We start from the raw sequence: 15417 nt of genomic DNA, 5'->3' as shown, positions 1-15417 counted from the left end.
ACTTATAGAAGGCACAAGCAAGGACAGATGTAGGATTTATTTGGTAGAAAGTAATTCATACCAGATATATTGTTCTTACATGAAAAACTATTGAATAAACTATTAAAAATAACATAAAACATTTCATTATAAACGAGCAGAAAACAGTAGAGGAAAATAAAAATAAGGAAGAAGAGGGGGGGGGGGAAGGATCATCAAGCTGTAAATTGTCAGCATTAGCGAGAAGACATATAGGATTACAGGCAGGAGGGATTTCTGCTTATACTCACAGCCTGACTCTCCCTCCGCATGGGCTGGTGCTGCATGATATCCTCACTGCTATGCAATACTTTCTATTCCTGCCTGGCTCGTGCTACAAGGCAAGGGACTCTACCCCAGTCCCCGCACTCGGGTTACTGATCCCCCTCTGCTGCTGCACAGAGCCCGGTAATCACACCAGTGAGTATTCCTTTCAATAGTTTTTTATTGAGAATTTTGTTCCGTTAACCACGGAAGGGGATGGGGTACAGAAAACAGAAATAAATGGGGAGGGGTGAGGGAACAAGGGGAGGGGAAAGTCCAGGTACATAGGGTCATATTGGTAATTATACATCGAGATAACATTCTTAAATAACAAGAAAAGAAATTAAGAGCAATAATACACGTATAGTATCAATCAATCTCCAGTAGAAGGTTAGCTCCCTCACCTGAGGTGGAGTAGTCATACCAGCTAGACCATTTTATTAGGGGAGAGTTGGCCTTAAGAGAGTATGGGAGTCCTATAGTTTCCATCTGGAAAGCATGCTGGATCTTCCTAATGATTTTAATGAGAGATGGGGGGATGGAGTTTTCCAGTTTTGTGCTATTGCAGCTCTAGTGGCTATTAGAATATGGCCTAATACATAGTGGCAAGTGTTGGGTAACGTATTTGGGTATATATGGAGCAGTGCTAGCTCGGGGGATATTGGGATTGAGTGATGTAATACTTTCGCCGCTAAGGCGAAGACATTTTTCCAGAGCTGAAGGATTTTAGTGCAAGACCAAAACACATGAAAAATATCTCCCGTCTGGCCACAGTTCCTCCAACATTGATTGGATATTGTGGGCCAAATCTTGTGCAATTTAACCGGTGTGAAATAAAGACCATGTAACAATTTGAAATGCATTTCCGTGTGATTAGTACATTTGGACATGGTATGTGATGAGGTGAAGATTGATTCCCATTGTTTCTGGGTGAATGAGCATTTCAAATCAGATTCCCATTTCAGTTGTAGGGATGATTTACTATTCATTGGATCTTCTTGGACTATAGTGTACCAGAATTTAATAGAGCCTTTGCAGTTCCCAGAGGATATCTTGGCCAGAATATTAGGTGGGGGGAGTAGTATCGGCCCTGAGGACCGTATGGAGCTATTTATCCAGTGTACTACACGAGTGTATGAAAAAAGTTCAGAAGAGTGAAGTTTAAATTGAGATTGTAGTGAAGTAAAAGGGGTGATCGATGTGCCATCTACTATTTCAGTGATTGAGTCAATGCCTAGGGATTGCCAGGAGGCCAAGTTCAGATCTGAGATTATACGTGAGAGCGCCTGTAGAGAGAGTTTACGGGTAGGCAGAGTGAGTGACTTAGATGGAAGTACAAGCTCATCCCATGCTTTCAGTGAATCAGAGATGGCTCGCGGGGTATTGCCTGAGAGGGGTCTCTGTTGAGTTGGGATCCACAGTAGGTCCGTTAAGGGGACATAGGGGTATAGTAGTCTCTAAGTCCACCCATTGTTTCGTACCCTGAGGCAGGGACCAATCACCGATTTGTGCAGCTAGGCAAGCAAGTTGGTAACACCCAGGCCACCAAACTTCCGCAGTCTAGCAATCCGTGTATAGGCTATTCTTGGGGGCTTCTTTTTCCAGATATATTTTAATATTATGGAGTGTATCTGGCCAATAACTTTCTGGGGGATCAAATATGGTATTGAGCGAAACAAGTACATTAGTTTTGGGAGGATTGACATTTTAAAGGCTGCTATTCTCCCTAGCCATGATATTTCCAAATCTACCCATCTCTTTGTTAGCGACTCTATTTGGGCCATAAGTGGTGAGAAGTTAAACTCTGTAGTCTTGGATAGGGAGTTGGATATTTGAATACCGAGATAGAGGATAGAGTCTGATTTCCAGTTGTCTTTGTAGGTCTGCTTGAGTCGAGATAGTGTGTGTGGCTTTATATTAAAAGGTAAAGCCTCAGTTTTAGATGTATTAAGTTTGTAAAGTGAAGCCGCCGTGTAGTGTGAAATAACTTCATGGACAATAGGGAGAGAGATTGTTGGTTTCGATACAAATAAGAGGACGTCGTCCGCAAATAAGCTGAGCTTATGTTGAGACGTCCCAACCTGTATACCAGGGAAGGACGGAGATTGGCGAATGGCTATCGCTAAAGGTTCTATCGCTAAAACATACATAAGGGGAGAAAGGGGACATCCTTGTCTCGTACCATTAGAGATTTTAAAAGGAGATGAGGAGAAGCCATTCGTATAAACTAATGCCGTTGGGTAGCTATAGAGGGCAAGTATGGAAGACAATATCTCGCTTCTCAAGCCATTTCTCGCTAAAATTTCCTGGAGAAAGCCCCAATGCAGCCTATCGAATGCCTTCTCAGCATCAAGTGAAAGAAAAAGGGCCTCTTCTTTGCTATTTGTAAGATATTCGGCTAAGCTGAAGACTCGTCTAGTGTTATCAGTTGATTGTCTGCCCCTAACAAAGCCGACCTGGTCGGGGTGAACAATCTGGGGGATAAAGGGGGCAAGTCTGTTCGCTATCAATTTAGAGAAAATTTTTAAATCTGTGTTGAGTAAGGCTATTGGTCTATAATTGGAGCAGAGGGAGGGGTCTTTACCTTGTTTGTGAATAGTAATGATTTGAGCTTGTTGCATTTCTTCAGGCAATGACCCGTGGTCTGTGGCATGTTGATATAATGGAGTGAGAAGTGGGGTGAGGTCTGGGGCAAATTGTTTATAGAAGGAATTAGTGTAACCGTCAGGGCCAGGTGCCTTCCCTTGGGGCAGAGAATTAATAACCGTCTTAACTTCCTCTTCTGTCCAATGTGAATTCAGTGAATCTAAATTGGCAGGGGACAGAGACTGGAAATGGAGGTCCTCTAAAAAAGAAGAGATCAACGTGGGAGTGGGTTGGATCGTATCGGAGTCCGCATGTAGGTTGTATAGTTTTTTGTAGTAGTCGGCAAATGCCTCTGCAATATCAGATGGGTTAAGGAGTTTCCTCCCATCTGGGGTTTGGATGAGTTTGATTCTATTTCTAACTCGACGCGCTCTCAATTTGTGGGCCAAGAAGGCATTAGATCTATTACCTAACGTGTAGTATTTCTGCTGGAGTCTAGTATAGGCGTATTTCATGCGGTCGAGAAATAAAGTTTGGAGCTGATTGCGGATTGAGACTAATTCCTTTCTCAGGAGACGGGATGGTCGGGATCTATTTAGAGATTCTACTTGTAGCAATTGTTTTTCCAAGTCTTCCTGCTTTTGTAAAGCACGTTTTTTGAGGCCTGCTCCAATTTGTATAAATGTACCTCGTAGTACAGCTTTTAGTGCACACCAATGGGTGGGTACGGAAGTGTGGAGTGGGGAGTTTGTGGCTAGGTATGAATGTAAAGCCTCTGAGACGGCGGAGCGTGCCTCAGGGGATCGTAGTAAGTACTCCGGGAGTCTCCAGGGGCGAGGTGGTAATTTGGAGTTGTGGATGTTCCAAGACCAGCCGCGTGATCCGACCAGACCACGGGGACTATGGACGATTTGGTGGTATGTTGGAGTAACCACTTATCCAATAGGATTAAGTCTATGCGGGAGTAGGAATTGTGTACGTGGGAGAAAAAGCTATAGTCTCTGCCCGTTGGGGATTTTATCCGCCAGACATCGTATAAGTCGTATCTATCAACAAGCGGCTTAATGGGCTTAGTGTGCGAGGCATTCTGGAAGTGACTGAGGGTTGTGGAGCTTTGTCTAGTTTCTCATCTGGGACTATATTGAAGTCTCACACCAGTGAGTATTAACCCTCTCACAACCTGGTTATACAATATGGTCAGTTACAAGTGTGTGTGTGTGTGTGGTCATTTTTTTGTTTAACCAGAACTAAACATTGTATGTATGTTTTATTTTTATATATATATATATATATATATATATGCTGTGGGAAGGACCTGTCACTCAGGAGTATAGCTGGTACTGGCTCCGATGCCTACTTAAGAGGATTAGCCACCCTCCAAATATATGCAAGTAGAAGAAGTGGCACTAGGAGACTTGGATAGTAGTGAAGTAAGTGGATACTTTTAATTAAAAAAACGATCAACGTTTCGGTGTTCGGCGACCCCTTCTTCAGGATACAGTTCACTGTATCCTGAAGAAGGGAGGTTGCCGAACCGCGAAACGTTGATAGTTTTTGGATTAAAAGTATCCACTTACTTCACTACTATCCAAGTCTCCGAGTGCCACTTCTTCTACCTGCATATATAATATATATATATATATATATATATATATATATATATATTGTCCCAAATATATGCAATAAGCAATTTGTAATGAGGGCTCTACCTGGGGCAGTGTGTAAAGGGGGCTCTACCTGAGGCAGTGTGTAATGTGGGCTCTACCTGAGGCAGTGTGTAATGTGTGTGTGTGTACAAACAAACATTAGTTCCACTGTTCTTGTTGGTATTGTAGGCAGCTGCTAAATATGGAGGACACCCATCAAGCTATACTTTGCACCTTTATATATATGTGTATAAATCTGCAGGGGTGTCGTGGCATAACAGGCAGCAAGATTTTCGCTCCCACTATGCCAATTACATGTACACACCACATATCTGGAAACCTCCCTTTAGAAATCCTGCGTTTGCCCCTGCGTATCCTCCATTTACATAAAGTAATCAATATTGGCAAACCAATCTTTATGTGTAGGAAGTTTAGTGGATTTTCAATGGGCTAGGATGACTGATTGAGCTGCGTTACTCAGGTGATGAATTAGAGATTGTTTATATTTTTCTAGTGGGTTGTGGTAATGATTGAGTTACTACAACTTGGGGTGTGTGTACGTAGAGAAATACCTTGAATTTGTTGGGATACATCAATAATCTCAGACCAAAATTTTGACAAGCGGTGGCAGTCCCACTAAACATGACTCCCCCACAGCAGAAATAAGAGATTTATGGGAACATTGAGTGAAGTAGGGACTAATGTCTATACCAATGCATCAGTATCTTATATTGTGTCTTTTTTATTGTAAAATAGATAGAACTCGAGTGAGCTTTTAGAAAAATATGTTGCCAGTCTGAGTCTGGGAGAGTAATACCCACGGCCGGCGCCACCACTAGACAGCTTTAGGCCAGTGGAGGGTGCCAGTTGGGAACAGTTCTCCTCACCCCCCTGGATGGAGGTGAGCGGCATGGAGTGACTCAGCGCCCCCCCCCCCCATGGAGTGATTCGGCGGCTGTTGCCGCATCAAAACCCACCACCCCCCCATGGAGCGACGTGGCAGCGGGCGAATCACACACCGCCCCCCTCTCCATGGTTCGGGTGAGCACCGGGGTGCCCCCACCCTGCTTGGGGTGCTCCAGTGCCTTGCACCGACCCTGGTAATACCCAATTCTCTCTCCCAGGAAAAACACATTTTAAGAAAACAGGATACTTCACACAGACTGAATGACAAAAAATAACTAAAATCACTTTCTAAATTACCATTAAACTGCATAACACAAAGAACTAAATGCTTTAGCTGAATATTCCAACTAAATAGGAACACCTAGATAATACTAAAACAATATATAAAAAACAGGATCTTCAGAACAGCACTGGTAATGTATACTAAAGTGTTTGCTATGGGGTTTTGTAAGTATCACAGATAATTGCAATACACAGATGTATTGGGCAGATCTTCCAAATAGTACAGGTAGTTTGCCAGTAAAGAAATGATGACAGTTAAATTTTTTAGAATACAACAGACTATTTTAGCTTTTGAGACATGTTGGCAGATCCTCCAGATAGAACAGATAAATAAGTGAACAAGGGCTGTCCCCAGTGCCCCTGGGCGGTGGGCACCAGGCTGATAGCCATGAAGTGTAAACAATAGATTTAGTAACTATTGGGTTAAATTGTGGGACTACAAGTCTCAGCAGGCCTCCCCCGCGTGCAGGGACCTGGAGAACCACAAGTTCCAGCAAGGGCTCACTGGGTCTTATAGTTACACAACTTAACCAATAGACATATAAAATACACAGACACCATAGAACATACATACTATAATTCATACTACAATCGCTCAAACATACTTACCTATAGGGTCCACCTTGGGCCAGTTCGCTTCTCCAGTAGAATCCATAAGGGTACCTGTGAAAGGAAATTATACTCACCATCCAATCCAGTGTAGATCATGTCATCTTTGGTCCATGTAGGCAACCAAGGGTTAAAAAAACAAACCGACATCCCAACACCATAATGAACTGGAGGAGCCGACTGTGTGTTTACACTGGCAGCTCCTCACCCAAACTGGGGGAATTTCTGGGGATCGGAAGAAGCCAAATCCGAAGAATAGGGTGGATAGGGAATCAATTCAAAGCCCAGTTTGTGTAACTTTGCACTTAATTATTTTTTGTCATTATTTTTTTTGTAAACTGCTCATTCAAACTACTACCGCGAGTTTGGCCTGGCAGGGAGGGGAATTAGAAGAATGGAACTTTCCAGGTGTAAGGTCACCAAAGGGATTATGGCACCATCTTAGAAATGTACTGCACTTATCAAAAGACCCTCATACAATTTAGACGCTATCACAGTTTTGTACATGGGAATGCAGCACAAATAAAGTACTGTATTAATTAAGCTATGACATTACTTCTATGTGCATGCAATAGTTCATTAGTTAGCTACATTAGCATATTAATGTCATATGTTTATTTTCATTGAGCAAGTACAGCAGAATTACTTAATGCAGAGCTATAAAACTAGAAACTTACACACATCAAAACAGGCACAACAGAGTTTTAGAAATAGAAACCACAATTAAAAGGAGCAATGTCTGCTTTACATTAAACTCCATCTAAAAGAGTTAACATGCTTGGAATAAGTCCTAAGATAATAAAAGCGGTAAGATGCTAAATATTTCTGTTTTTTTGTTAAAGCAGGACTGAAATATGTACCTCAAGCTACAGGGAATTTTCCGTCACAGGAATATATCCTGTGATACAAGTGTGATGTATGGTATGTGATCCCAACAAGACCTGCGGGATCCGATACATCTATAGTGCAAGCCTTGCAATCTCTGCCACCAATCTGCAGGGCCGGTGTAAGGCTTCTCAGCACCCTAGGCAAAACTTCAACCTAACTCCCCCCCCCCTTTTTTTATCATGTGGTCTTCCATCCCCCCGACCCCCTTTAACCCCCGGGAAGGTGGCCAAATTCCCCTGCTTTCCCTGGAGGTCCTCTGCACCCTCCCCTTTGCCACCTACAACAGAGTACAAGGAGGAGGGGGCAGCAATGTAGGAAGTATGACTCAAGGGAAAGTATGGAGGTCTTAGAAGTTCCACAGCCTCCACCTGCATTAAGTACAACAAAGATCCTCATAGACATCCTTGATTTTTTTTTGATTTGTAGACTTGGTGGTGCCCCCCAGATCCTGGCGCCCTAGGCAGCTGCCTAGTGGTAGAGCCGGCCCTGCCAATCTGATGTCCATGGGATCGAGAACAGATCAGAATCGGAGGGGACACACATGCGATTTTACACTTTTCATCCGATTTATTGCACTGATCCGTCAGCATCAGATGAAAAGTGCCCAAATTGCACAAGTGTATGGGCACCTTAAAACTAGAAGGGTACAATCAGTGGTATCAACAGTGGTGTTGGTGGTAGTGGTGAGGGAGTGGGTGCCAATTAACCAGGTTCAGGTTTGTTGAAGGGGCCCAATTAGGACCGGGACCGCACCCCACCTTCCTACCGGTCAGTCCAGGAAAACTGCTGACGCTGAGTTCAGCAGTCTCACTGCCTACAAGTTGAGTGTGCTGATTGCGCCCCAACTCCCCCTCCATCTTTGATATGTGCCTGGCCGACCACCTGTGCAGAACATCAATGTAAGATAATTGTGTGTTTTTGTTTAAAGGTATGGTCAGATCTCTATGAGTAGGCCACATCCCTGCTTTACCGGGTCCAGCCAACCTCTCTATCGTCCTGTGTACAATGGTAGCGAGGGCATGCACCCCATTATGAACACTATTCAGTCATAATGTGGCATGTAAATATTTCTTGAGAACATATCTACAACCGCAGAATCCCAACCCTCAAACCTGCATTGTTGTCAGCCAGCAGGATGTACTGTATTTCAGGGCACATTAATATTCTACCACCATATCATACTCCTACTATCAGTAGCCCCTCTTATTTCTACCGACACGTTAGCACTTACATTACTTAACAATTAGTTAAACAGTTGAAGGACACAAATGGCATTAGATAGCCTATTACAGAGTAAGCAAAACAGACATTTTTACGCCTCCAAGTTTCTTTCACACATAATTTGTCATAGCTTTCATTAATCCATTTGTTACACAAACCATTTTTTATGAATGTATGAAATGTGTGTATAACTAAAATATTTATTGTGCTTTTTAAGAAATATGGTATAAAGTTGCAATTCAGAAAAACATGACTTTAATTGTTTATTTCCTAACAAAAGGTTAAAGAGTTGCAGAAAATATTAAGTCTTTCGGTTTTCTTCATTACCCAGTAAATCTTAGTTGCTTACAAGCATAACACTGCCTTGGACTTCAGCCAGTGCCTGTAGTGATGTGTCTTAGGAGAGTGTAAGCAGCTGCAGCCTTGTAACTTAAAACCACTGAAGTTTCCTGAAGGACCAGCACACTAGTTAGATGCACAATGAGAACAAGACATGCTTTCTCGCTCCAAGGATTCCCTTTCTGTCTGCATGAAAACAGAAAGGTAAAGGACTAACCTGGGTACAGCCGGACACATCCAAGTAGATGATCTTGTGACATCCTTTCCCAGATCCCAGGTACTGTAAGCCTTTGTCTGTAAATTTTTTGCTGTAAGCTAAACTGAGATATTGCAGGTTGAGCAGATATCTTGTGGAAGGAATATATAAGAAGAATAGAAGATTAGATTAGGATGAAGAGAAATCTTTAAAAAGACATATATACACAATCAGTGACGTTAGGACAAAAAAAAAGTTTGCTATTGTGTACTGTATGTAGTTCTGATAGCAAAACAATCTCTTCTGTCTCATATACAGGCTGGGAGTGCTGTTAGAGACACACCAAAAATTCTTGCCTCTTGTGTATTGACAAATTTAACAGATAGCAGAAATGAACCTTGATTGCTTTTATGCATAATATGATAAATACAACAGTATGTGATATGCAGATCTATAAATTGTTTATACAGAGCAGTTGGAAGGAATACATGTTCATAAATGTGACTTTCAATGAAACTTTTATGACTAGAACTTTAACATTTAAGGTCCATACACACTGGGCGACTGTGGGGAAAGCCGTTCAGTGCATACACACTGAGCGTCTTTCTTCCTGCCCGGCGCCAACAGAGGGGGGGAGGACGCCATCCTGAAAGCCGCTCATCTCGTGGTATAACCAGCAGATGACCGGCTTTCCCGGTGATGTTGTGGGAGCGCGCAGCAGTGCTCATCGCCGGGCCATACACACTGGGCAGCTTTGAGCTGAAAGCCGCTCAAACCTGCTGTTTTGAGCGACTTTCAGCCCAAAGTAGCCCAGTGTGTATAAGCCTTAACCCTGTCAGGTCCAACATCTAGTCAGGCTCAATAGCCCTAGTAGCTGATCCAATGGTGAGCCATTTTAAAATAAGAACATTAACATCAGTCAAGATTCAATGTAGAACCTTTTTGATTAAAAAAAAAAGAATACAATTAATTTAAACATTTAAACCAGACTGTTTGAATTGCAAAACAAAACAAAAAAGTACTGCAAAGGGTTAAAGAAACCCACCAAGAACTCTACTATGTATTTTCTTTACAAGCTCCTTCTGTGCCAGGGGAGCCAGTCCATGGTTGAGTCAAAACAGAGCACGTTTTCCCACAAAGACCTGGCAATGCACCTCGCGCACATACAGTTAGTGTGACTCAACCTACACAACTGCACACCATTTTTAATGAAATGTCAGGATCTAAAATAATCTAACCATCAGACACACTGCTTTTTGGATGTTTACCAGCTTATAATAAGCAACTGATCTATGTACCCTGCAATCCGCATTTTTTCCTGATTTAAATAAAGATGCTTTATTCAGCGGCACTGAAAATCTGCCATAATTATACTATGGTTTACATGAGAGTCCTACAGCCTATCATCTTCTCTTAGTTATTTAAAGACTTCAAAGCATGTTCCAACAGTTTACAAATCATTTCAGTGAATAATTAAGAACAGTTGGTTTGACTCAAGATACAGTCTTATGTATTCATCATTGGTATGATATATTATGCTAATTTGCAAATATGTTATCAATCAGAGCTGCCACATTCAGCCAATATACAACCATAATATCAGAACAATATCTTTAAATTAAGCAGCAGGATATTTGTAAAAGTAACTTGGCGTAACTGTTATTTTTATAGAAGATCTATATAAAAGATAAATTTTCAGTACATGACATTAAAATGCATTTTTAATACTAACATTTCAACCTCATGGGCTTTTTAAAACATAGCAAGTTTATTAGCAAGTTTATTTAATTGAAATTAAGTTTATGTAATGTTCACTAGAAATCACTGCTATTTCTGGCAAACTATACCCTTATAAATGGCACTAGTGGAAAATATCTTACTGTTAATATTTATATTAAGTTGGCGTTGCCTGGTGTTAGACATGTAGAACAGTGTACAGCCATTCATTAAGTCTAATGAAAACAGAAAGGTTTCACAAATGGAAAAAAAATCTGCACCGAATAGTATGACTATATACTACAGTATACAAGTAATTTACTTTTTTTTTGTGATTTTTGAAGGGACTGTTCTAGATAATGTAGCCCATCATAGGCCAGGTCAGGTGACATATTTACCAGTTACAGTACATGAGTACTCCACTTGCACTTGTCATCTGTATTATCATGATCTCCTGCAAACTGACCAGGGCTGTTTTTACTTGGGGACAAACCGTGCAACTGCAGGGGGCGTGGAACCGCTCGTGTTGCTGTTGATATTGCCACTGGAGGACAGGTCAGGTCTTCTGCAGGAAAGCAGTGACAGCCGGGCAGAGAGCGGAGGGCTGCCCAGCTGTATTCAGACTCAGAGCAGGTCAGCGGCTATTTTAAAATTTTGCACTGGCTTGCGAGCCAATCGAAGCTCACATCTGGCAGCCAATTAGGAGCCCCCACTGCTGCTCCTGATTGGCTGCCGGACTGCAAGCTCAGTTTGGCTCCCAAGGCAGGGCGAGATTTAAAAAAAAGCTGCAGACCTGCTCTGAGTTTGAATACAGTCAGGCAACCCATTGCTCTCTGCCTGGCTGCCACCACTTTCAATTCTGTATGACTGCCGTCTGTCATCGTTACCACGAGTGGCACATGTCACTCCCCCCAGGACAACAAGCATGTAATCCCCCTTGGAAACAAGCATTTAACTCCCCTGTGGCAATGAGCATGTAATGCCCCTTGGCAATGAGCATGAAACCCCCTTGGCAAGAAGCATGAAACCCCCTGGCATTAAGCATGTAGGTAAGACGCACTTATGTGGTATAATATGTAATGGGCATCACAGTGTGTCACAATGTGTGATGGGCATTATGGCGTGTGGCCTTATTTTCAATGGGCTTTACAGCAGGTGGACTTATGTGTAATGGGCATTACGGCAGATGGCCTTATGAGTAATGGGCATTACGGTAGGTGGCCTTATGTGTAATGGGCATTATGGCAGGTGGCCTTATGTGTAATTGGCATTGCAGTGTGTGGCCTTATGTGTAATGGGCATTATAGCAGGTGGCCTTATGTGTAATGGCCATTACAGTGCGTGACATAATATGTACAGTAATAGGTATTACGGTGTGCAGTATAATGTGTAATGGGCATTATTTTGCTTGCTATAATGTTTAATGGGCATTATGGTGTGCTGTATAATGTGTAATGGGCATTACAGTGTGTGGCATAATGTGTAATAGGCATTACGGTTAAACAGTGTACATTGATTTAAGTAGCCTGGCACTGTTTGGGCTTGGTGGGTGATATGTGCGGCCTACTGAGTCACTGTGTCGGCCTTCATGTTTATAGGTCACTGAGAGGCCTTCAGCTAGCCAACTTTATCACCTAAAAAAGGACTCACGATCACCTGATAACACATGGGATCCAGGATAACCTCCTATTCCCATGTGTTATTACAGCTCCGATGGTTAGCTTTTCTTCTGTGGACCCAAATCATAATCACGATACATTTTTGCATCAAGGGGAGGAGCATGCCACATACAACTAAATGTATAGCTCCCTGGCTACGGGGTGAATTAATAGGATACTCCCATAGAGTATCAAGGAAATGGAAAAAAAATATGGATTTGTATATCTACAGCATTGTGACAGGTCAAGCCCTTGACTACTATTGAAGTATGCTGTTAGTATATGCAATATAAAGGAACCAATGATTCTTGGTAGAGCTATCACTCACACAATGGAAAATATTGAAATCAATACATTTCAGGAAAGCCATTGCACTCAGTGTTGAGGAGCAGGCATGTGTTATATGGTAGTATTTGTTTCCATTGACTTACCTTGACATAACTCGTAGGGTGGTATTAGATATATCAGTATGTGACAGGTTAAGATAAAGTAATGCTGAACATCCTTCACAAATAACTCTCATTGCTTCATCCTGGACAAAGTAATATTCAAAATGAAAAGAAACAAAAATCAAATAAACCTAACACTATACGAATTTTCAACATATGACCAAAGTAGGTTTAATGGTGGTAGCGCTAATTAATTTCGGTGCACAAGGTCTGAATCACACGTTCATGACACAATGCTTTTGTAAATCATTATGATCTATTTAAAAGAATAGGAGCCTGTAATTCATGGGTACCCTTGGATATACAGGTGTGTGACCTGGGTATAAGCTGCTTTGTCTCACAATTTGTAAACAATATACTGTGGATTGTATATTATTTCTACCAGTACTGTGCACTAACATCTGATTTGGGAATTAGGAAAGCAGTCTGTGAGTGACGCTGCTGGCCTTTTTGAGCAGATATTTTGAGGATTGCTCACAGCAACAATATTCTCTGCAAAGCACTGCGGAATGGGGCTGATTCTGGTTCTTAGTGAACCAAATTCGGCCCCTGCCCCGATGGTCGGGGTTTGTACATGTGATTTACAATGCCGTCGGGCCATTAGCAGTGGGGAGGGAGGTACAGGGGCGGTTGCGGTGCTGGGCCATGGGAATGCCCAGCGGTTTATGGGCATCCCCATGAAAATGCTGGGCTTTCCCATGAGAATGTGACTAGGACAAAGTCTGCCAGGGGCGGTGGATGATGTCACATGAAGTCAGTCGCCCGCCCAGTCTTTGTCCTGGTGCTTGCAAATTTAAGTCAGTGGAGACATATTTGCGAAGGCAGGAGAAATATTTTGATCATTCGATGGTCAGTGACCATCAAATGATTTCTTCTGCAGCGGGCACATGCGAGGGGATGTGTCGGTTGCGAGGGGAAAAGGCGGCAGGGGGGCATGTATTCATCGGGGCAGCATTACAAGGACTTCGCAGATTACGGAGTCGATTAGAATCACCTACAATGTGTATATGCTATATGCAGACAATGCAGCCCATAAAAGCCAGGGATATAGGCATGCACAGTACCACCACCAATACTGCACATGCAATGGGCCCAGCACCTGTCACTGCATTCTACAGGCACCAGATCCCTGGACTGTGGCAGGAAGCAGGAGCTAGTGGAGGGGAGCGGTACCCGGCTGGTGGAGGGGGACATGGCCAATCCTACAGAAAGGTAGGAGCCTCCAGTAAGACTGACGGTCTTCTGCATGTGAAGTAAGTTAACAAGCATTCATGTATTTGGTTCTAAAATAGTACCCTGCCCTCACAGTTGAGACAACAATTTAATAGCATGACCGAGTTGCACTAAGCCTTGAAAATTGATAAAGTGGAGAGTGATAAAGTACCAGCCAATCAGCTCCTATTTGCCATTATAGGCTGGGTTTGAAACTGACAATTAGGAGTGGATTGGTTGGTCATTTAACATTCTCCATTTTATCACTTTTCAAAGTTTAGTACATCTGGCCCCATATCTCACTAGGCTCGAAAGCAGCCCATACACGTCCCGATGCGGGCGTGCGTTGTGGGCTGCAATAGCAGGGATCACATTGCATTGCATTGCATGTGCATGCGTTGTGCATGCAATGCGATGCAATTTGATGGAACCTAAGTACAAAAAGTATGTGCAAGCACATACTTTTTGTACTGTGCGATGAGGTGCCGCGGGAGCGCGCACCTCAAAGCACACATCGGGTCAGCACTCATAGCAGCGTGTATGGGCTGCTTTATGCCTCATTGATGTTACTACCTCCAAATGAAAGGAGAAGCTGCATGCTTGTGAATATTGGCACAAAATGGCTGATTACAAAGTGAGCAAGACGCAGATCCAACTTTAAATCAAATGTAACCTCTTAAGAAAAAGTGCTTTATTCTGCAAGAAGGCTAAGCTTACATCCAGCATGAATAAATGAATCCACATGGTTCTGGCTTCAGATACATATTACACATGAACATCTTAATTCTATTATGAGATTTGTTGTAAGTTTGAACTGTACAGAAGTTTTCACTTACATTTAAGTTTTGGCATTCTGACACATTTAAGTCTTGCAGATTCTTACATTCACCTACAAGAGAAACACATTATTTGAAAATATCTGTTTACATTATATTTTAATCTTTTTAATATATTTCTTTTTCAAAATTGAAATTTGGAATATGAAATAGCTTTATGTGCCAAAATTAAAAAACTTGCATGGAAATAACTATTGACAATAAAAACACAACAACTCAAGGGATGAGGGAAAAGTACAGTATGAATGTTGACATAGGAAAAGAAGGAAACTATAATATTTCTACACTGGTAGCATATTGAAAACAACTTATTTATTATTTGTTTTTAAGTATCAAACACTTAAAACTCTACCCCCTTTAGTATGTATATTGTAACTTTAGCCTAAGAATATACAGTACATATCATCTATATATATGGCTAGTGTCTGTGTGTCTCTGAAACACTGCCATTGTTCGCAGAGAGTGAAAATACATCTCTTTCTCTCTCACACATGCACAAACACAGAGGCAATCTCAAGGTAGCAGACTAGCTTTCAAAGCATTTCCTTCGATCGGGCTTACTAGTTACAGTATATTAGCAAAATATATTTT

The 15417-nt window shown here is 42.1% G+C and overlaps 2 protein-coding genes across 3 annotated transcripts in view; one reads left to right on the top strand and one right to left on the bottom strand.

Moving 5' to 3' along the window:
• FBXL13 (F-box and leucine rich repeat protein 13) overlaps positions 1-15417 on the bottom strand; it is a 167842-nt gene that overhangs the window by 47281 nt on the left and 105144 nt on the right. For both annotated transcript variants that reach the window (XM_083183033.1, XM_083183032.1), the window contains exons 10-12: positions 14827-14879; positions 12761-12861; positions 8977-9106 (exon numbers count right to left, since the gene is read on the bottom strand). In XM_083183033.1, coding sequence (XP_083039159.1) covers positions 8977-9106; positions 12761-12861; positions 14827-14879 — 284 coding nt within the window. The remainder of the gene's footprint in view (positions 1-8976; positions 9107-12760; positions 12862-14826; positions 14880-15417) is intronic.
• Positions 8875-15417, top strand: part of LRRC17 (leucine rich repeat containing 17) — a 30205-nt gene continuing 23662 nt past the window's right edge. The window contains exon 1 of the mRNA XM_083183034.1: positions 8875-9036. The gene's annotated coding sequence lies outside the window, so the exon portion shown is untranslated. The remainder of the gene's footprint in view (positions 9037-15417) is intronic.

This window comes from Crinia signifera, chromosome 4, assembly GCF_055691185.1.
Source record: "Crinia signifera chromosome 4, ASM5569118v1, whole genome shotgun sequence".
In the NCBI taxonomy this organism is placed as follows: domain Eukaryota; kingdom Metazoa; phylum Chordata; class Amphibia; order Anura; family Myobatrachidae; genus Crinia; species Crinia signifera.
The sequence above is the reverse complement of the archived record's forward strand: the minus strand, read 5'-3'. Positions and strand labels throughout refer to the sequence as shown.